At 32.6% G+C, this 23640-nt stretch overlaps 1 protein-coding gene across 2 annotated transcripts; it reads right to left on the reverse strand.

The window, feature by feature from the left end:
* Positions 1-590: 590 nt before the first annotated feature.
* On the reverse strand, positions 591-11664 carry LOC128181977 (uncharacterized). Of its 2 annotated transcripts, none has more exons than XM_052850562.1 (12): positions 11511-11664; positions 10855-10955; positions 8704-8805; positions 7092-7194; positions 6701-6818; positions 6498-6562; positions 5832-5875; positions 4687-4943; positions 4478-4524; positions 4117-4189; positions 1821-1874; positions 591-1408 (listed from the first exon to the last, which is right to left on the reverse strand). In XM_052850562.1, exons 2-12 carry the CDS (start codon positions 10898-10900, stop codon positions 1271-1273), a joined length of 1047 nt encoding a protein of 348 aa, XP_052706522.1. In that variant the 5' UTR covers positions 10901-10955; positions 11511-11664; the 3' UTR covers positions 591-1270. The 2 variants fall into 2 exon arrangements, with proteins under 2 accessions (XP_052706522.1, XP_052706521.1); XM_052850561.1 differs by having other exon boundaries at positions 5754-5875.
* Between the last annotated feature and the right edge of the window lie 11976 nt (positions 11665-23640).

The following is a 23640-nucleotide window of genomic DNA, read 5'->3' on the forward strand; positions in this document are numbered from 1 at the left end:
TGTATCTGTTGTAGAGTTTTGAACATGGATAAGATGAAGATAAAATTGAATGGTTTGAGTTTGGAATCGATAAACATGTATATTAACTACTTTTGAAATTTAATGATCATTCAAAGTCCAGGGAGTGTTTTTGCAAGGAGTATGAAAAAAGCAAAAAAGTCTAAAAAAAAAAAAAAAAGTTTTTAAGGAACCCGTAAATTATTGGTTGTGCATGTATGACACACACGCACACATATAGTAAAGTGCAAAATTGATGTGTATATGTAACAGTCCATGAACTTTTTTCTGTAATGAGAATTAGGAAACACCAAAAAAGGGGATATTGAGACTTCTGCTTTTAAAATAAGCTATGAAATGTGGAAGTAATATCAACAGGTACATGTTTTTTGTGCATCATAAAATGTATATGAATGTACGGAGCTTTTTTATTTTCTTGAAATAAAAAATCAATATAAGCAATGCCAATAAATAAAGAGTAACTAGTAAATGTATATGCACTTCAATTGTCATCAATCACATTAAGTTCCTATTAAATAACCTGACATATAAAAAAAAAGACCAAACTTTTGCTATAAAATAAAAAAAAACACTGGAAGTTGAGCATTTATTTGATATCAAGAATAAAAATCAGACATAAAGCCAATATTTCTAGATAATTTTTAGATAATACATTTAAATTTAATTAAAATTGTAGGTCAAACATAAGCAGAAAAACATTATAAAATATGACCAACGAATAAAAAAAAGAATGCAACATTACACAGTGTAAGAAAGTAAAGATTCATTAACAAACTAATCTTATGATTAATAAAATATTTGTGTATTGATAAATGCACTTAAACTTGAAAAGGTTCGAAGAAAAACTTTTGAGTAAGTCTTAATAATGAAAACGGAATAAATAAAGTTATGCTAAGCGTAGATAAACACATTAATTGAATTGTTTAAGTAGCAAAATAAATCAACCAACCACAAAAACCAAGAAAAGTTTTTTTCAAAATACAATTGACGCGTACATTAAAGAATACATTGTTATGTAAAAGAGTCTATTTGGTAAAAAGCAAATAAATATTTTTGCTGTGTCGGTGCATGTCTGATAATTCCTATTTTTAGCTTCATGAAAGCATACTCATCACTTGGCCAACGGATACATGGACCCCTCTTATAACATAATTTTTAAAACAAAATCTTTACATTTTCCCCCGTTCCAAAAGAAACATTTAAGTCGAATGCCCCCCACCCCCATATAAAAAGTAGAAACCGCTCACTATCATCATAACTCCATGTGTCCATAATGTTTTGCAAGTTTCAGTTTTGTTTTTGCCGACAGCTCATTTTTTCTGTAATAGGCCACGAGCTCGGAAAGACTTTGAAAAATGTTTTCTTCCGCAATGTAAATGCCTCCTTGTTCCTGGGGAAAAAAAAGATAACAGTTTGAAACAAATCAAATTAAATGGACTTAAAAATTGCTTATACCACATATCTAATAGTGATAATACCTATTAATATTAATAGTGAAAGAATTAGGGGTGGTTGACAATTACTTCCCTTTGATGGGATCAATCAATCGATCAGATATCATAACTAATATATTCCCACCTGTTAATTAATATCAAAATGTGGATATCTTTGAGTTCTTTTACCATATCATAATGATTGTTATGTTGTTATTAACCAGAATGCCTTATTGAACAACACTAGTCTGCTGTTTAATGTCGTAAATTTTCTTTGCAACTGTTTCATGCCTGTAAGTTTCAAGAATACACATATAGTTAGAATACAAACACCAAGCTATGTAGGAGGGATACGCCATTTTTGGGTACCTTTTTATATATCCTGAACTGCACTTCCTCCTCCGGTCCTGATACCACTAAAACCTACAACATAACGGATTATCCTGAATGTTTAAGGAGGGTAAGTGGGTATTTAGTATTACAGAAAATAACTACATATATTTACTTTAAAATTTGAAACATCTAAAACAAAGCACGTTTTTAGAGAACACGCATGTAATATCTTTATTTCCTATGGAACGCCTCAACTGCCTTATGTAGGTAATCTTCATAATATGATGATACTTTAACATTACATGATGGTACTTCAACATTACAAACTGACATTCTAACATTACATGATGGTACTTTAACTTTACATGCTGATACTTCTACTTTAACATTACATTATGGTATTTTAACATTACGTGCTGATACTTTAACATTACATGATGGTATTTTAACATTACGTGCTGATAGTTCAACATTACACGCTGATACTTTATTATATGATGGTACTTCACTATGCGGTGGTTCTAAAAATAGGGAAGTTTTAACATTGGGCTGTTTCTCTGTTTCAGAGATTGATCATATAGGACTATGGTCCACTGAGACTAGTTTGGATCATGTAAAAGAGCTGGAACTACAAATAATAAAAAACGGGATTCTGCTTGAAAAATATGTTATTGAAAAACTGATTATGAAAACCACTGGCAAACAATTTGTGAGAAATTATAACAAGTTTTATGACATATGTGATTGCTTAAAGTATTTTTTTTATATTAATTATATTGACTTGTGAACAAATATTTTGATACATGTACCCCCTTTTCTATTGTATTTTTTTTTATCTTCTATATCTCCCTTTTTCTCTTTTTATTTACTGCTATTATTTATTTATTTTTTTATTTTTTTTTGCAAGAAAACACGTTTTCACACTACATGGATAATCTATTTCCTTTAGATTAATAAGATATTACAATCTTGTATAATCTTGAAATGTATGAAATATGTCTGAAATATATGTGTATGTGAATTTTTGTGTAAACAAAAATTTAAAAAAAAATTTAAAAAAAAGAAACAAAAAGCTGGAACTGAAGTACACAATACACTACAGCTCATAAGAGAGGATCTCTACTGAATAAAAATATTGTCGAAACACGATTTGTTTTGGTGCAATGTATTTAGGCAAACGACAACCACACATGCAACTTATAAGATCATGCAAAGGATAAAGCATTGCATTGCTGTTGAATCTGATTTTAGCAGTAACTGTACTGTTGAACAAATCAGTGCTTTCATTACCCACTCTTTCACGTGGATCTCCAGAGAGAACCCATTAATCCCCATAAGTCCAATCTACATGTAACATGAATGACAGAAGTCTTTGTTTAGGTGCTTTTTTAAAAAATTTAGCTGTCTGCTCTGACTAAGCGCAGCGAAAAGATTGGGTTCTTAATGCACATTTTAGACCAACATTCCCTGAAGGACTTTTCGTACCCCCTGACTTTTATGCGCTGAGCCCCAATGGACTCACAATGCAGCCATTCTTTAAAATATAAAATGACCCAGTTAAAAGACAACACTTATTCAAATAGTAGCATTTGTTGAGTATCTCGATCTAAACTAGTTTTAGTGGACCTTAGTCCAATCTGATCAATCTCTGAAACAGAGAAACAGCCCAGTGTTAAAAACTTTACAGGCATCCACGTGTTCTGAGTTTTAGCGTATTTCGATCCCTAGGCGACGCTTCCCTATTTTTAGAACCACCGCATTGTGAAGTACCATCATATAATGAAGTACCATCATGTAATGTTAAAGTATCAGCATGTAATGTTGAAGTATCAGCACGTGATGTTAAAGTACCATCATGTAATGTTAAAGTATCAGCATGTAATGTTGAAGTATCAGCACGTAATGTTAAAGTACCATTACGTAATGTTAAAGTATCAGCATGTAATGTTGAAGTAGCAGCACGTATTGTTAAAGTACCATCACGTAACGTTAAAGTATCAGCATGTAATGTTAAAGTATCAGCATATTATGAAGATTATCTACATAAGGCAGTTGAGGCGTTTCATAATTTCCCGTGACTTTTTTTCGTGTTGTAAACTAGACGGATATAACGAATTATGCCTATGACGGAGCAAAATCACCCGTCCCTAGCACTTTGTTATAAGCGTGTTTTTAAATTTTCTTATATTTTCATACAAAGCTCTTCTTCTCAAGGAAATTGATATAGTCCAAAAATGGCCACGACTATCAAGCTTCTTAAACATCACACATCTCAGTAAATCATGTACTTCTATATAATGATAATTAATGTGGATCTAATAAGGCTACTTACATATGGAGTTCTACCTTCAGATTGGCTTGATTTCCTTATGATAAACGTTCCAACAGCTTCACTACTGATGGCTCTAAAACAATTTACGTACATAAAAGAATTATACATGACAATCTGATGAAAATTTTCTAAATGTTATAACTGAAATTTTAATCAATATCTAACAACAGTCGGTGTTGCAAATTTTAAAAAGTATCAAAAATTCATGGTATCCGTTGATATATATATATCGAGATTGTTTTTGCTAAACGTGTGTACATGTATATCAGTTGAAAGAGAGCTCTCTCTCTCTCTCTCTCTCTCTCTCCATTATTTTTGTGTACATGCTCTTGGTCAATAAACATAAGGAAGGTAAACATACGCCTTTGCCTCCGCAGAATTTCCTTCAAACAATGGCAAATCGTCAACCTAAAGGTTGAATAGAAACAAGGATTTTTAAAACCTTGAAAATATCTCTCAAATTAAATAATAATCGTATTAAATATACACATTGAAAAAATACAAGGATAAGAAGAGAATCACAACGAAAAACGATTTTTAAAAAATTTCCAGACAAGTTTGATATCAAACCTTTGGTTTTTTATAGTCCATATTGATATACTGTCCTCGGCTTGCCGTGGGGTTGGTCTCTTTCGGGGACCGGGGGAGCGCCGGTAGGCTGGCACGTTTTGGTTTGATCTTTGAGGACTGAGGTTTGGTTCCAACCGCGCAGTCATCATATGATTCATCTGGCAATTCTGACTCCAGTTCTGGCATATCATACGACAGCTCCTCTTTTGGAACAGGTGGCAAACTGCGGGTTTTGAATACTTGCGATTTTGATTTAGCTGAAACATTGTATTTGAGTCTTATAGTTGTTTACAAAAAATGTAATGTAGAGAATAACCATTTCTTAGACAAAATGACATGTAAAAAAAACAATTTAAACCAACTCAATATCTTCATAAATACTGTTATCAACAAAAGACAGTTACATTTTATGGAAACTTACACCAATACAACACATATGTAAAAACGACAATGCATGTAATCGAGCTATGTTTACCAAATAAAGAATAATGAACTCTGTATCTTACTTCTAACTTGATCTTTGACTTTCAAATTTTGATATAGCATTATACACTTCTATATTTATCGTTATAAACATTGAAAATGGAAAAATAACATTTGAAAATTTTAAGTCAAATCGTCTGTAAGTCCCTTTAATGGTACTTTTCAATAGATTAATTAGAAATTGTTAAATGAGAGGTTTCATTATGACACCAATGTTGTGCATATTTCATGGTATATCCCAAGATATCCCAAGATTTTCGAGATACTGTACATAAGTAAAAACCTTTTTGACTGATTTGAGGCGCGCAAAACGAACTCTGTGTAATCTCAAAATATGTATTAATATAAAACTGTAAAATTTGGAAAGTACATGAACAAGTATATTGATTCTGTAGAAGATCGTTGGATTTCAATTTTATGTACGTTCAATTTTACTTTCTCTTGTTAATGAATAAATGGATTTTTTCTTGTTTTGATGTTTCAAATACTAGTACATGTAAGTTAATGACTTTTATGTAAGAGTTATTGATCTTATTTGATGATGATATGTATAGTTTGAATTGACTTAGTTATAACTTATATACTTGGCATGTCTGAGTAGCGCCTTTTTGTATTGGATAGATTCCCTTCACGTTCTTCATCTATGTAGTCATAGCGATTACCTCCAATTCGCTTGAAAATGTCTTTTGTCCAATCATCGTTGCCACTTAAATATAAGGGGAGAAAAAGCATGAGTATATCTGTCATTAGTTTTTGCAACATTCTGTATGTCGTTTTAATTCCGCGGTGTTAAATCTTCAAAATTTCTCGAATATGACCAATCGCTGCAAGAGTTATCTGTCTTTGTTTCTACATGAATGTACTGAAATACTGCAAGATTTTGAAAACTAATTATAGTATTCACGATGGGTTTAATTTCGTGGAAAATGATTAATCGCGAACATGAGTAAATTAGAATCGGGATTATTTGCTAATCTACAGTAGTTCTAGAATAATTATTTGTAAATTCCGTTTCTTTTTGGTTTTCATAATTTATATTTTTGTAACCTGAATAATCAATCTTAATTAATCTAGCCAATAGAACGTGCAACACGAAATTGACTGTTCTTTAACATTATATTGAAAAACAAAAACATCATACACTTACACTATTGTCCTTCATTTTGAATTTTAAAGCTTCTACACGTACATATGCAACAACTATTGATAATTCAAATAAGATAAGACAACCAAGATAATTCCATGTGGAATTCACTCATTTAAAATACTAGTAACATGAATTTGAAGTGACGGTATTAAATTTAATTAAAACAACAAAATTTACTCACACGTCTAAAGGTTCTGGTAGGTCGTTAGCAACATGGAACGCTTTATAAAAGGCGATCAGCCATTCCTTTAAATAACATTTCGTTTTTATTATTCTAAATATTTGTAACAGTTTAAAAATTAATTTTTGATTTTTGAAAACGTTGCGTATTATGTTTCTTTTAATTAAGTTAAATTTACAGGTGTGATGCCATTGCTATCTTACCTTTCGACTGTTGTCGTCAGATGCAGCGAAGCAGTGTTCTTTCATTTCAACATAGTTGACCCTTGGAAAAAGTTTAAAGCAGTAATCCAAGTCTGGTGGCTTCTCGAAACATTCCAATCTGAATAATGTATGTACAATTCAAAGTACATTGACAGTTTGTCAAAGACCAATTTAGACTCAGCCAAAATATCTATAGATAATACATGTTCTTACTTTACGTTTGAAAGGGTGAAAAGCTGATATTCAAGCGCACGAGAGAGAGAGAGAGAGAGAGAGAGAGAGAGAGAGAGAGAGAGAGAGAGAGTTAATCAAAAATTGATTCGGTAAAGAAATTGGTATTTTTTTTAGCTGCTTCTTTAATACATCGATTATTTTTTCTTTTAACCCTTACCTACAGTAGTTTTCAAAAGAGAATGCTGTTTTGGGTTGCGTTGACTGGTCATTGTCAAAGACATAGCAGCAACCATCTCGCAGGACGACGAAAACTTGTCGCCCTGTAAAGCAGATTTTCAACTTAGGCCGCCATAAATGGAAATCAGAGTCCAGCGTACAGAAGTAAATTTAGTTGATGAATTATGAAAAAAGAAACTACAAATATTTCAAAATCACCAGAGTATGTTCTTTCCTAATGCCTGTGAAATATGATTTTATGTATACAGCTACAACAAAAATGATTATTTTTCAATTTGTATGCGGATATATGCATTCCTTTAATTTTTGAAACTACACGTACCTATAGAGACCAATTATTGCAATACTTTTAATGGATATTGTCCATGTATGTATTTTCTTATCATTTTACACTATAGAAATTGACTTTATGTATAGATTATTTTGTGGTTGATCGAAAGTATCGTGAGCTGCATTGAGAGAACAGATCCAATTACATGTATTTGATCCATAGATATATATATATATATATATATATATATATATATATATATATATATATATATATATATATATATATATATGTATATATATATATATATATATATATAAAAAGCACTGAATAGAATCAACAACACTAGGCATCTTTAAGGTGTCGGATCTAATATATAGATACTAAGCCAGTAAACTGAATATATTTAAGAATGTGATCAAATGATGTGTATAATGTAGCTGTTCTTTTTCATAGTTTCTTAAGTAGTTTAGTAGTAGCTTTAGATTTTGTTTTCTTTGTTTTTTACTTATGTAATTTATTTTTTGGTCCTGAAGAAGGGACGGGTTGTCCCGAAAATTTGACAATTTCTATTGTTCGTGTCGTTAGCCATTTTTAGTGCTTTATATATATATATATATATATATATATATATATATATATATATATATATATATATATATATATATATATATATATATATATATATATATATATTAACATTTTCATGTGTCATTGTCTATGATAAAACTATCAGTCAACTATTTTGTTTTTCAATATATTCATCATTAGCATATTGTTTAAAACTTGGCTCTTTTTGGATTTGATCACGTGCCCGACTGTTATGATCATCCCATAAAAGGAAAAGAATGTTTCTAAAAGTTTATTCCTTTAATGGAAGAATTGGCTGTTCCTTTTATGCATTGTACTGACCAACAGCAACGATAATTTACACTAATGCTTGCTTGAGATAGATATTGGAGATAAACAACAAGGGGGAAGACATTAACAGCCTAATGCTTCTTTGGTGGTTCTGAGGGTGGCATTCAACATTGCATAATCCACTGACTCAAAGGCGTTTTTTCTCGGAAGTGCTCACACTTCCATAACCGGATGAATCACCGAAGAAAGGATGGAGTTTTTATTTAAGCATTGAATCGTTATTTTTTTTAAATGTGGTCTCATAACTGCAACGGTGTGTGCATACAAATTGAATGACAGGCGTTAGCGCGTTATGAAAATTTGTTTGCATACACAATGAAAGTGAATGTAAATATTGTTATACATGTATATCATACAAATATAGTATTTGATTTCAAATATGTATATACATTGTACATACATGTTACGCCGACAAGTTTGCCCAGCAAGCTTCTCTCTAGGAGTCCTTCTTTCCGGAGATGGCCACTTTTCTGAAAGTCCAACTTGATGATATCCCGAGCCCCTTATATAAATAAACAAATAACAATGAAAAAATCTGTTTGAGATTTCAAATTGAGTGAGAATGAGAATGTATTCTCATTGTTTGGCAATTGATGCCAAAATCGGAAAAATGAAATATGTCCATCTGATGTATAAAATGAAAATGGCGACGAAAAAAAAAATCGTACGTTAATTCATTCATAAATTAATTCATTCGTTTGTTCGTTCGTTCGTTCATTCATCCATTGTACGATTTAAGTAAACGCGTTTATATTTTTCTAAAATATAAAAATGTACATGCACATATAATAGTTATGTTAACATACCTAGGTACAAAACTTGCATGTAATATTATTTAAAATACAATTGGCGACGATTCGAAAATAAAACAGTCACATATTTTTAAATAACGTTTTCAGTTTTGCTAGGTTGTTTTGCAACATATTAACATATAAATTTACAACAGCAGATATTAAGATACATGTATCAAGTATTTAAATGAGCTTTTTAAATCCTGCACGTTTTAAATAACCTCTATATATCACAGTAGATATATTAACCGCTGAACTGAATAAAAGCAATAGTAATCTTGGTTAAATCAACATTTTCAAGTTTATTGCCACAAAGAACTGAGTTAGTTCTACCGAACTTTGGAACAGGACATATTCAAACAAAGTACAGAAGTACCGACGGGAGTTGATTTTATCGATTATCATTTATTTTGAAATCAACTTATCTTGCGTGGCAATTAGTTTCTAGTCTGTATTTAAATTACGCACTTTTTTATAATATGGATTTAATTAAACTTTTCAGACAAGAATTTAGAGAAACCCCATATGAATCGTGTTGTGTAATATTTAAAGATAATTATATAGATTTCAAACTATGTATTAGTAATCGAAACAATTCTAAAAATTGTATGGATCCAAGCACTCTCGATATTGAACTCCAGTCTCGTTCAACCAGACGCTCAGCTGTCTCCGTTTATCTCCGACAAGCAAGAGAGCCTCTCTATTTGTCGGAGATTTACGGAGACAGCCGAGCTTTTGGTTGAACGAGACTATATTAAACTCTGGCGTAGGAATACATGAAACTACATAAATATCTTAATTGTTCGTATTATATAAAATCTTACTATTTTCAAAGTGTTTATAGATAAGTTTCCTTAAAAAACATTGCTCCAGCATACATGTACATTACATCGAATTTTTCTATTATATTCAAGAACTAAGATTTGTCAGCGGTGATGATTTGTGCTTAGTTCCAAACACTGTTTCACTTTCGGTTTGCCATAGTGACTGCATAGGAGAGTTGATTAAAATCAACTCCCAAAAATATAACGATTAAAGCAATTTGAGGTGCAATTTTCATTTTGTATTTTTTTTTTACGAAAATGTTATCTTCTACTAAAATGACAAAAAATATCTTATTTATCATAAAATTTTAAGTTACATGCAGAATTATCATACTAGCAGGTTTTTGGAGCAAAATAAAATTATAAAAGATACAGATCATGTTGCTTTAAATCTTTAGTTTGCGTCATTTGTCTATTAAAAAACAAGTTTATGTATTAACATTCATGTCTGTCTGTGTGTGTGTCTGTCTCTCTCTACTCGTAGGAAACAAAGATAATCCTTTCTTCCTTGAGCAAATATTGATATCATTGTGGAATATGAGTGTACATGTATGTTTTAACAATACGACGTTGAATAAGATATCTTCATCTGTTTATGACACATGATTTTGATTTTTTTGGTCATACAAACTTTATTAAGTACATGTAAATGCTACGTATGAAAACGGGTCAAGGTATTTAAAATGATTGGCAAATGAGATTGTTATCATGACAAAGTAGAATGCATTTTTATACTGGTATAGCATGAAATAGTCAAATATTCGTTTTTTACGATAGCAAAATCTTACAAAAAGAAGAGAGAGAGAGAGAGAGAGAGAGAGAGAGAGAGAGAGAGAGAGAGAGAGAGAGAGATGTTTATGTTCTATTTTTAAATTATCTTTGTAAGTTTTTTCGTTTTATAAAGCGAGTGATATACTTATATCATTAACAGCTTACCTATTGATTTTAAAGGAGTCTTCGACACAGAGCCAGGACTGGTCATATCTTATACCCTTGTCATGCTCCTTTCATGCTCTTATCATGCTGCGTTTATGCTCCTGTGAATACGATCACACAAAGAACAATATTCATCTTATTTTTTTTTCTACAACTTTTAACTCAATGAAATATCTCTTGATTTTCTTAAACATTTTATATCCCAATATGGTGAAACACTTTCTTTATTGAGGTCATTACTAGGTCACGTATATGCAAGTATTTATTCAACCTATCAGAAATAATCGATACACGATTTGTGTTTCAAACAGAGTTGTTTGAATTTGTCATTGATAACACATTGAAAGCACTGCTCATTGAAAGTACAGTATTCCCTAATGAAAATGCAGTCCTTTTGATTAATTTAGATTTAAATAAAATTTGATGATAGACTGGCGTTTTCTCACATATACACTAGTTCATATGACAACATCAACCCTTCGCAACCCTTTTACTAAAACGGTTCTGCCTATCGTTGATTTTCAAATTTGCTTTCGTTTTTCATTTAAACCTATCACTTGTCTGAAATGTTTTATCTTGTTCTTTGACAACAACAAAATAAGGTATAGTAATCAATTCGATCGATAATATTTGTTGTTAATCAAATATATACCCACCGTTTTTGTATTAAATGCCTTCCTTTGCCGTGAAACTGCGTCTTTCATAGACCAGGAAGTTATTTGTCGACACGCATTCAAAAACCCGAGAATGTGCCAATAGGGTATCACTCCGTATAATACAATGCACTTTTGCAGAGTCACTGTGGCATGTAAAAAGTTCGAAGTGCTATTTTTATCGACCCAGTTCATATTTAATCGGAGTCGCCTCAAACTCGCCAGTTCTTACGTGAAACTTAAAAAGAAAATAATGTGTTCTCCATTATAAAATACGAGGACGGTAATTCGGACATTTCTTTTTTTCTCAAGAGAACTGGGGCTTTTTCACTGGAAATATCACCCACAATAAATTTCCCATGTACATGTACATTTGCTTCCACTCAAATTTGGGCTTTTCTGGCCTAATAGTTTTGAGAAGAAGATTTTTAAAGATTTTCTCTCTATATAAAAATTTATCCCCCATTGTGGCCCCGCCCTATCCCCAGGATCTGAACAAACTTGATTCTACACTATCTGAGGATGCTTACACACCAATTTGAGCTTTCCTGGACTAATAGTTTTTAAAAGAAATTGTTTTAAAGATGTTTTCTATATATTATTCCTATGTAAAACTTGAGCCTCCTATTGTGTCCCCACCCTACCCCCAGGGACCATGATTTGAACAAATTTGAATCTTCACTATCTGAGGATGCTTCCACTCAAATTTGATCTTTCCACGACTAATAGTTTTTGAGAAGAAGATTTTTAAAGATTTTCTCTTTATATTTCTATATAATTTAATTCTGGTTGTAACGCGCTTTCTGATTGGCTAAACAATTATTTTATATCATATAAAGAATGTTGCCTACGTCATAGTAAGACTAACGTCAAAAACGTATCAATACGCCTTACGTTACGTTTGATTTTTTTTTTTTTTTTTTTTTTTTTTTTTTTTATAATTTTACGTAATTTTAAAGGTTAAATGACCGTTTTTATCTACAACGAAGAGTAAAAAAAAATAAATTATAAGCAATGAATTCAACATTAATTAGTTTTAAACGATATAAACTGGTTTGAAAAATTTTACGCTTTTTTATAAACCACTTCGCTGCCCCAAACCATTTTATATCGGATAAAACAAATAAATATTGAATTCATTCCTTAAGTAAAAATCCATTCCCCTATTAAGGCCCCGCCCTACCCCAGGGACCATGATTTGAACAAACTTGAATCTACACAACCTGAGGGTGCCTCCACACAAGTTTAAGTTTCTGGCCGAATGGTTTTTGAGAAGAAGATTTTTGGAAAATACCAACAAATTTTTAGTAATTCTCCATTATCTCCCCTTTAAAGAGGGCCTGACCCTTCATTTGAAAAAAATGAATCCCCTTTACCCAGCGATGCTTTGTGCCAAATTTGGTTAAAATCTGCCCAGTGGTTCTCGAGAAGAAGAAAATGTGAAAAGTTTACAACGACAACGCCGCCATTTTGATCAGAAAAGCTAACTTGAGCTTTCAGCTCAGATGAGCTAAAAGGGTACAATGAGAAATATATGGGTTTCCCTAAAGATGGCAGCATCTGTGATAAGAACTGACTGTAATAGTGGGGTGCGACTGCACTGGCAAGAAATGGTACTCAGCGAGTACCACCAGTGTAGTACTGAGTAGGCTCATTAGTTTTTCAACTTTTGGTAAAGTCGGACCTGCAAATGCGGGAAGAATTTTTTATGTATAGCATAGACAGGGTTCATTTAAACATTATATTGACACATGTAATCAGCCTAAAAACACACAATGATATTACCATTTTCGATATGCCTGATAAGTACATGTAAATGATATATCGGTTCATTCAGCTTAGTCTTACCCATACTTTTTCAATTCCATACCATGTTTCTAATTGTGACGTCACACGTGACGCATTGTACCATGTACCAAGTATGGTTGAAATAGGCCCAGTGGTTCTGGAGAAGATGAAATGTGAAGAGTTTATATGACAACAACAACAACAATGACAAAATACTTATGATCAGAAAAGAACAAAAACAAATATATAGTTCATGTTGTGTCTCCTGCACCCCCCCCCCCCAAAATAAAAGACACCATTTTTGGGAGTTGATTTTAATCAACTCTCCTATGCAGTTACTCTGGCAAACCGAATGTGAAACAGTGTTTGGACCTTAGCACAAATCATCACCGCTGACAAATCTTAGTTCTTGAATATAATAGAAAAATTCGATGTAATGTATGCTGAAGCATTGTTTTTCAACGAAACTTATCTATAAACACTTTGAAAATAGTAAGATTTTATATAATACAAACAATTAAGATATTTATGTAGTCTCATTTATTCCTACGCCAGAGTATAATATAGTGTCGTTCAACCAAAAGCTCGACTGTCTCCGTAAATCTCCGACAAACAGAGAGGCTCTCTTGCTTGTCAGAGTTAAACGGAGACAGCTGAGCGTCTGGTTGAACGAGACTGGAGTTCAATATCGAGAGTGCTTGGATCCATACAATTTTTAGAATTGTTTCGATTACTAATACATAGTTTGAAATATATCTTTAAATATTACACAACATGATTCATACGTGGTTTCTCTAAATTCTTGTCGGAAAAGTCTAAAATTCATATAATAAAAAAGTGCGTAATTCAAATACAGACTAGAAACTAACTGCCATGCAAGAGAAGTTGATTTTAAAATAAATGATAATGATAAAATCAACTCCCGTCAGTACTTTGATTGTATCCTGCAACCACCCTCAATTTGTCTGAATAAAGGTAACCCATTAAACCAAAGCAATATCCGGTCAATGCCCCATATAGCCTCCTGGATTCCAATCGTCTGATAAATGAATGAAATGTACAATGTGTACAAATATTTCCCAAAAGAGGGATCTATTTACAAATGTACAATGTGTTTGAACCATCTTGAAGCAGAGACATAAATAACATAATAAATGTTATTTAAGTATACGCTTGAAGCAAAAATGCCAACGTTAAATCTCCATAAATTTGTAAACGATATGGTACAGATGTATATAAATACGATATTAATTTATTAATAAATGTTTTATATTCATTTTAAAAAACTATTTATATTATACTTATGCACTTAAATATCTTCACTTTTTAACAGTCAAAAAAGGAATCACAGCTGCCCATAGCTATGCGTGTTTGCAACCATGTTGTTCAAATGATCACTAAAATCTCGGTGTGGTTTTAAGGGTTAATTAAATGATTAAGATTTACATTTGAAATTTTGAAAATGCTAAAAATTCATAATTGACCATTCATATTTTGGGAAAATTATTTTTCCTAAAGTTGTAAAGGGCAGGCAACTTTATGAAAATAGTTTTAGAGCAAAAAGTTCATTTAATTCACTGCATAATACATACTCCTGAGTTTGGTTAATGTCAGCTTCATAATGATTTTAAAATTTGTATCTAATGTAGTTTAGATCTTTTCTGGCAGCATAATCTTAGTCGCAGAAGCAAACTATATAACATGTTATTTAGTTCGCTTCCACAACTAAAATTATACTGCAAGAAATGAGTCAGGAATTTTTTATTAATGATTAGATATGATCAAACGATTATTTTTCATAAGTACATATCAAATTGGTTATGTAGGTTTGAACGTTTCATTTAATCTTCCAATAATAAATAAATTCAAAACCTGTGATGACAATTCTTAATTTGTGCTCATGCGCTCTGTCAAGGCTAAGTCTGTTTACAGAAAATTAAACGTAATGCTGGCTTCCAAAGCAAACATAAGGGGAAATTACACTAAATGTGAATATTTGACCATGGATGCTGCAGCAACAATACCTCCTTGTCATCTGTTAATTCTTCAAGCACAGCGTTGGAAACGAGCGGTATGCATACCAAATCTGACTCACATGAACGTTTGTACATGTACCATGTAACATATGATCGCATAAGAGCCGCACATCCAATCGCATTGGCGCACATTTAAATGTTCAATTACCTGATCGGTAGAGAGGTCCTCTTGCATCATTTTACAACACTTGTGTCATTGTACAACAGTTGCATATAGATGCAATATATATTGCAATATTTAATGTGTTTACCTCACATAACAGTCGCTTTAGATAGTGCAAATTTGGTATGAATCTTTCTTTTTCATATGCGATTATTTCAGCAACAGTTTACAATCCAAATCTAAATTTTAATTTATCGCTTCTGCTCATGCATCAATTCTGAAGGGTCTTTACAACTCTCTGAATTTAAGGGAAAAAATATAATACACTTACAAAAAGGACAAAGTAGTTTGGTATCAAACAATATTACGGTAAATAACCATCCTTTTTTTCATTACCTGATCAACAACAGCCACGTGAACCTCCTCATTCTGTAAAGCTGGGCCCAACTTTTTCCTGTTTGTCACCAAGACTATTTATTTTTTCTCAGCCAATGTTACATGCACATTTGAAATGTTTATTGGATTATCTAGGTAATTGGTGTAACACATCTAGGTGTTTTCCAAATACATGTACAATATAAGGATACTAGCTCAATACTGTGTCACTGTGAACACTTGTAGATGTTTTGTGCACATTTTCTGCATTTGGGATTCCAACCCTGAACCCCTGAATCTCTTGTCAGATGCTCTACCAACTGAGTTATCTGGCATCCGTATTCGAACCGGTCTGACCGTCACATTTCTTGTCCCTTAAATGATCTTCACCCTCCAAGATCACCCAAGGCTCTTCCCCTGGCAGAAGTTCATCTGCCAGTTCCAGGGGCTGGTCAAGCCACCAAATATAACGGGATGGGAGAAATAATGAAGGACCGGCCGGGCATCGAATTGGTCCCCCTGAATCTCTAGTCTGGTGCTCTACAAAGGGTATTCGAACAGGTCTGACCATCACAGATACAAACCACTAAACATCATTAAACAGTTGACCATCTGAAAGGGCCCTACTCAAGTAATAGACAATAGGATTGTTTGTAGTTTCATGTATGGATTAAATTGATATAACGAGACCATGATATGTATGGACTGTAGGTTGTAATGGTCCTGAGTCTCGTACATGTAGTTGGTATAATGAGACCATGACATATATTTAGGTTGTAATGTCCCATGATCTTCTTGTAGAAACTATGTTTTCAAAGCATAAAAATATAACCTAAATAGGGGTTAGGTATGAGACAGATTGGGCAAAGGGGAGAGAAGATATACTCCGGACAAGAGATCTTGGATAGATGAATGGACGGAAAGATGGATGGACAGACAATATGGTGCCAGCAGAGCTTAATTGTCTCTAATAAGATGTCCCTTTTTTTAATGTACTATTCTGTACTGACAAACAGATCGTTAATCAATCACATAGTTTAACCATAGGATCCTGGACATATTTTTTAAAGGATTTTAACCTTTAAAATTATGTAAAGTTATAAAAAAAAAAAATCAAACGTAACGTCAAGCGTATTGATACGTTTTTGACGTTAGTCTTACTATGACATAGGCAACATTCTTTATATGATATAAAATAATTTTTTAGCCAATCAGAAAGCGTGTTACAACCAGAATTAAATTATATAGGAATATAAAGAGAAAATCTTCTTCTCAAAAACTATTAGTCCAGGAAAGCTCAAATTTGAGTTGAAGCATCCTCAGATAGTGTAGATTCAAATTTGTTTAATTCATGGTCCCCAGGGGTAGAGTGGGGCCACAATAGGAGGATCAAGTTTTACATAGGAATAATATATAGAAAACATCTTTAAAACAATTTCTTTTAAAAACTATTAGGCCAGGAAAGCTCAAATTGATTGGTGTGTAAGCATATTCAGATAGTGTAGATTCAAGTTTGTTCGGATCATGGTCCCTGGGGGTAGGGCGGGGCCACAATAGGGGATAAATTTTTATATATAGAGAAAATCTTTAAAAATCTTCTTCTCAAAACTATTTGGCCAGAAAAGCCCAAATTTGAGTGGAAGCATCCCTAGATCATATAGATTCAAGTTTGTTTAAATCATAGTCCCGGGGTAGGGTGAGGCCACAATGGGGGAGGATGAATTTTTACATAAGAATATATAGAGAAAATCTATAAAAATATTCTGGGAAAATTTTCAGTCCAAAACTCAGTACTTTGTGTGAAAGCACAGGTTATGCAGATTTAAGTTTGATGAAACCATGATTCCCTAGAGAAAAGTGGGGCCACAAAATGGGGGGGGGGGTATAGGAATAGAGAAAAATTTTCTTACAGGTACAACAACAAAGGGGCTTGGTATTTACCAAAAAAAAATTAAGAGGCTCCATAAAAATTGGCAGATATTGAATTCTTTTTAGCAAGATCTACTGTACTTAGTTGTCAAGATTTTGATACTGTAATGTAATTTGATCAGGGATTTATTTACAAATGTACAATGTGTTTGAACCATCTTGAAGCAGAGACATAAATAACATAATAAATGTTATTTAAGTATCCGCTTGAAGCAAAAATATCAACGTTAAATCTCCATAAATTTGTAAACGATATGGTACAGATGTATATAAATGCGATATTAGTTTATTAATAAATGTTTTATTTTCAGTTTTATATTGTCTAAAAAACTATTTTATACATCACCTTTTTTAGGAACGTTGCTGAATCCGAAGGTCAAAATGGAGGAAGACGATCCCAACTACATTGTACGGGTAGAATAATAAAAGTGGAATGTCAAGATGCTAAGAACGGGAGGTTATATATCTTATACTTCAACTTATCAAATATTTTTACATTTTTTTATTTGCATTTCACTGCAATCATGTACTCTATAAAAACGTTAAATGTTGTACATATCAGCACGTTAGCCTATCAAGTTTTCCTATGTACCATGGGTTGCGGTACTGTTTGTATTCCGTATTATAGAGAAATATATTTATGAATAATATAATTTTTCAATCATTTCATTGTTCTATACAAGAGCACATATTGAATTCATATTTTTAAATCGGGTTCGTCCATAAATTGAGGCTTGCAGAACGTTGTCTTCTTCTAACAGTTGTTTTCAATCCGTCACGGATTCTCTTTCTAACAGCGCTTTATCAAGTCTTGCTCTTCGTATAAGGCCTAAATATGGAGACAGAGTTCTTTTACTAAAAGTCTCTTGTCAATCTGTACGGAACCATGGAATTCCGTTGTCACCTACTAAAAGATGAAAAAAACTTGATAGATTTCTTTTAGGAAAAGATGATAATGGTACGGATCGGGTGCACTTATATATACTTATGCACTTATATATCTTCACTTTTTAACAGTCAAAAGAGGAATCACAGCGGCCCATATCTATGCGTGTTCGCAACCATGTTGTTCAAATGATCGCTAAAATCTCAGTGTGATTTTAAAGGTTTATTAAATGACAAAGATTCTCCTTTGAAATTTTGAAAATGCCAAAAATTCATAATTTACCATTCATATTTTGGGAAAATTATTTCTTCCTTATGTTGTAAAGGACAGACAACTTTATAAAAATAGTTCTAGAGCAAAAATGTCATTTAATTCACTGCATAATACATACTCCTGAGTTTGGTTAATGTCAGCTTCATAATGATTTTAAAATTTGTATCTAATGTAGTTTGGATCTTCTCTGGCAGCATAATCTTAGTCGCAGAAGCAAACTATATAACATGCTATTTAGTTCGCTTCCACAACTAAAATTATACTGCCAGAAATTTGTCAGGAATTACTTATTAATGATTAGATATGATCAAACGATTATTTTTCATAAGTACATATCAAATTGGTTATGTAGGTTTGAACGTTTCATTTAATCTTCCAATAATAAATAAATTCAAAACCTGTGATGACAATACTTAATTTGTGCTCATGCGCTCTGTCAAGGCTAAGTCTGTTTACAAAAAATTAAACGTAATGCTGGCTTCCAATGCAAACATAAGGGGAAATTATACTAAATGTGAATACTTGACCATGGATGCTGCAGCAACAACACCTCCTTGCCATCTGTTAATTCTCCAAGCACAGCGTTGGAAACGAGCGGTATACATACCCAATCTGACTCACATGAGCGTTTGTACATGTACCATGTAACACATGATCGCATAAGCGCCGCACATCCAATCGCATTGGCGCACATTTAAATGTCCAATTACCTGATCAGTAGAGTGGTCCTACTGCATTATCTTACAACACTTGTTCCATTGTACAACAGTTGCATATAGATTCAATATAGCAATATTTAATGTGCTTACCTCACATAACAGTCGCTTTAGATAGTGCAAATTTGGTATGAATATTTCTTTTTCATATGCGATTATTTCAGCAACAGATTACAATCCAAATCTTAATTTTATTTTGTCGCTTCTGCTCATGCATCAATTCTGAAGGGTCTTTACAACTCTCTGAATTTAAGGGAAAATATTTAATACAATACTTCATGCAGTCTTACAAAAATGACAAAGTAGTTTGGTATCAAACAATATTACGGTAAATAACCATCATTTTTTTTCATTACCTGATAAACAACACCCACCTGAACCTCCCCATTCTGTAAAGCTGGGCCCAACTTTTTCCTGTTTGTCACCAAGACCATTTTCTTTTTCTCAGTCAATGTTACACTGCACATTTGAAATGTTTATTGGATTATCTAGGTAATTGGTGTAACACATCTAGGTATTTTCCAAGTACATGTACAATATAGGTAAGGATACTAGCTCAATACTGTGTCACTGTGAACACTTGTAGATGTTTTGTGCACATTTTCTGCATCTGGGATTCCAACCCTGACCCCCTGAATCTCTTGTCAGATGCTCTACCAACTGAGTTATCTGGCGCCCGTATTCGAACCGGTCTGACCGTCACATTTCTTGTCCTTAAATGATCTTCACCCTCCAAGATCACCCAAGGCTCTTCCCCTGGCAGAAGTTCATCTGTCAGTTCCAGGGGCTGGTCAAGCCACCAAATGTAACGGGATGGGAGAAATAATGAAGGACCAGACCGGGCATCAAATTGGTCCCCCTGAATCTCTAGTCTGGTGCTCTACAAAGGGTATTCGAACAGGTCTGACCATCACAGATAGAAACCACTAAATATTATTGAATTGTTGACCATCTGAAAGGGCCCTACTTAAGTGATAGACAATAGGATGGTTTGTAGTCTCATGTATGGATTAAGTTGATATAACGATACCATGACATGTATGGACTCGTACATGTAGTTGGTATAACGAGACCATGACATATATTTGGGTTGTAATGTCCCATGATCTTCTTGTAGAAACTATGTTTTCAAAGCATAAAAATATAACATAAATATGGGTTAGGTATGAGACAGATTGGGCAAAGGGTGAAGATATACTCCGGACAAGAGATCTTGGATAGATGAATGGACGGAAAGATGGATGGATAGACAATATGGTGCCAGCAGAGCTTAATTGTCTCTAATAAGATGTCCCTTTTTTTAATGTACTATTCTGTACTGACAAACAGATCGTTAATCAATCACATAGTTTAGCCATAGGATCCTGGACATATTTTTTTAAGGATTTTAACCTTTAAAATTACGTAAAATTATAAAAAAAAATCAAACTTAACGTCAAGCGTATTGATACGTTTTTGTCGTTAGTCTTACTATGACGTAGGCAACATTCTTTATATGATATAAAATAATTTTTTAGCCAATCAGAAAGTGCGTTACAACCAGAATTAAATTATATAGGAATATGAAGAGAAAATCTTTAAAAATCTTCTTCTCAAAAACTATTAGTCCAGGAAAACTCAAATTTGAGTGGAAGCATTCGCAGATAGTATAGATTCAAATTTGTTCAAATCATGGTCCCCAGGGGTAGAGTGGGGCCACAATATGAGGATCAAGTTTTATATAGGAATAATATATAGAAAACATCTTTAAAACAATTTCTTTTAAAAATTATTAGGCCAGGAAAGCTTGGTGTGTAAGCATACTCAGATAGTGTAGATTAAAGTTTGTTCAGATCATGGTCCCTGGGGGTAGGGCGGGGCCACAATGGGGGATAAATTTTATATATATAGAGAAAATCTTTAAAAATCTTTTTCTCAAAACTATTTCGCCAGAAAAGCCCAAATTTGAGTGGAAGCATCCCTAGATCATATAGATTCAAGTTTGTTTAAATCATAGTCCCGGGGTAGGGTGAGGCCACAATGGGGGAGGATGAATTTTTACATAAGAATATATAGAGAAAATCTTTAAAAATATTCTGGGAAAATTTTCAGTCCAAAACTCAGTACTGCGTGAAAGCACGGGTTATGCAGGTTTAAGTTTGATGAAACCATGATTCCCTAGAGAAAAGTGGGGCCACAAAATGAGGGGGGGGGGGGATGTAGAAATAGAGAACAATTTTCTTACAGGTACAACAACAAAGGGGCTTGGAATTTACCCAAAAAAAATTATGAGGATCCATAAAAATTGGCAGATATTGAATTCTTTTAAGCAAGATATACTGTACTTAGTTGTCAAGATTTTGATGCTGTAATGCTTATTTGATCAGGGATTTATTTACAAATGTACAATGTGTTTGAACCATCTTGAAGCAGAGACATAAATAACATAATAAATGTTATTTAAGTATCCGCTTGAAGCAAAAATACCAACGTTAAATCTCCATAAATTTGTAAACGATATGGTACAGATGTATATAAATGCGATATTAGTTTATAAATAAATGTTTTATATTCAGTTTTATATTCAGAAACAAGCACCGTCAAATAAAAAAGCACCATCTTCATATAATAAACCACCACCTTTATATAATAAAGCATCATCTTTACATAAAAAAGCACCTTCTTCATATAATAAAGCTTCATCTTCATATGAAAAAGCACCATCTACATATAATACAGCACCATCTTCACATAAAAAGCACCATCTACATATAATAAAGCACCATCTTCACACAAAAAAACACCATCTTCATAAAATAAAGCACCATCTTCATATGAAATAACCACAGCATAATATAATAAAGCACCATCTTCTTATGAAATAGCCACATAAGGCAGCTATGGCGTTCCATACATTCTCTCGCTCTTGTTAAGACTTGTCTACATCTGATGACCTTGACCTTATTCGGCCCATTTATGTAAGAACAATAAAAAGAAAATCAGAGAACAAAACACAACAAGGAAGTTATCTCTAATATTGTTAGTGCTGGCCGAAGTATTAACTTTTGAGTAGTTTTTCTTTTTGTCATAACGACATTTACAATGTAATATAGATCATTGAAATTTCTCATTCATTATAAATGATATATTACAGTCATTATTAATCGTACTTCTAAGCATTGTCATTGGTATAAAAAGAGGAAGAAGCTAACAACTCTGCACATGATTCGATAGAAAAAAAATTTAAGATTGAAATATATGTACACACCTTTAAAGGGTCTTGGTCACGATTTTGGTCAAATTCTATTTTTATTATTTACAATGCTTTAGAAATGCATTTCTAATGATAAAATGAAATTTGAGAGTCGTTCGTAGAGTTATAAGCAAGATACAGGGCTCACAATTCTTTGTAATGTAAACAAGCCTCGTGCCCTGTTTTTGTTTACATTGGTTCAATATACCAGTAAAAAATCTTTTTCAACCTGATTTTTCCATCTTTTTATTCATTTTAAGCATAAATAAACAGTACCTTCTGTTTAACAAATTTATTTTAGGTCTAAAATTAGAATTTTCACTTCAAAATTCAAAATGTAACCAAACGCTTTGTTTACATAGCAAAGAATTTCAAGCTTTGTAACATGCTAATAACTCAACGAATAACACTCAAATTTTGGTTGCCTATTAAGAATGCCTTACTGAAGCATGGTAAAAATTTAAATCGGAAAAATTAGTGTTGATCAAAATCGTGACCATGACCCTTTAAGATTTCCGAGTAAAGTGTAATATATGTTTAAGAATGGATGGTCAGCTATTTAATAATCATATCTGTCTGAAAGGGGCGTGCTCACAATGTTGGTCATAAATTATTTTTCCGAGTTTAATGTTTACAATGCTTCAGTAGGGCATTTTTAATAGGTAACCAAATTTTGAGTATCATTTGTTGAGTTTTAAACGAGTTACAGAGTTTACAATTCTTTGCTATGTTAACAAAGCTTTTATTCACATTTTGAATGTTGAAGGGAAAATTCCATTTTCAAACCTAAAATGA

The sequence above is a fragment of the Crassostrea angulata genome, chromosome 4, assembly GCF_025612915.1.
Source record: "Crassostrea angulata isolate pt1a10 chromosome 4, ASM2561291v2, whole genome shotgun sequence".
In the NCBI taxonomy this organism is placed as follows: domain Eukaryota; kingdom Metazoa; phylum Mollusca; class Bivalvia; order Ostreida; family Ostreidae; genus Magallana; species Magallana angulata.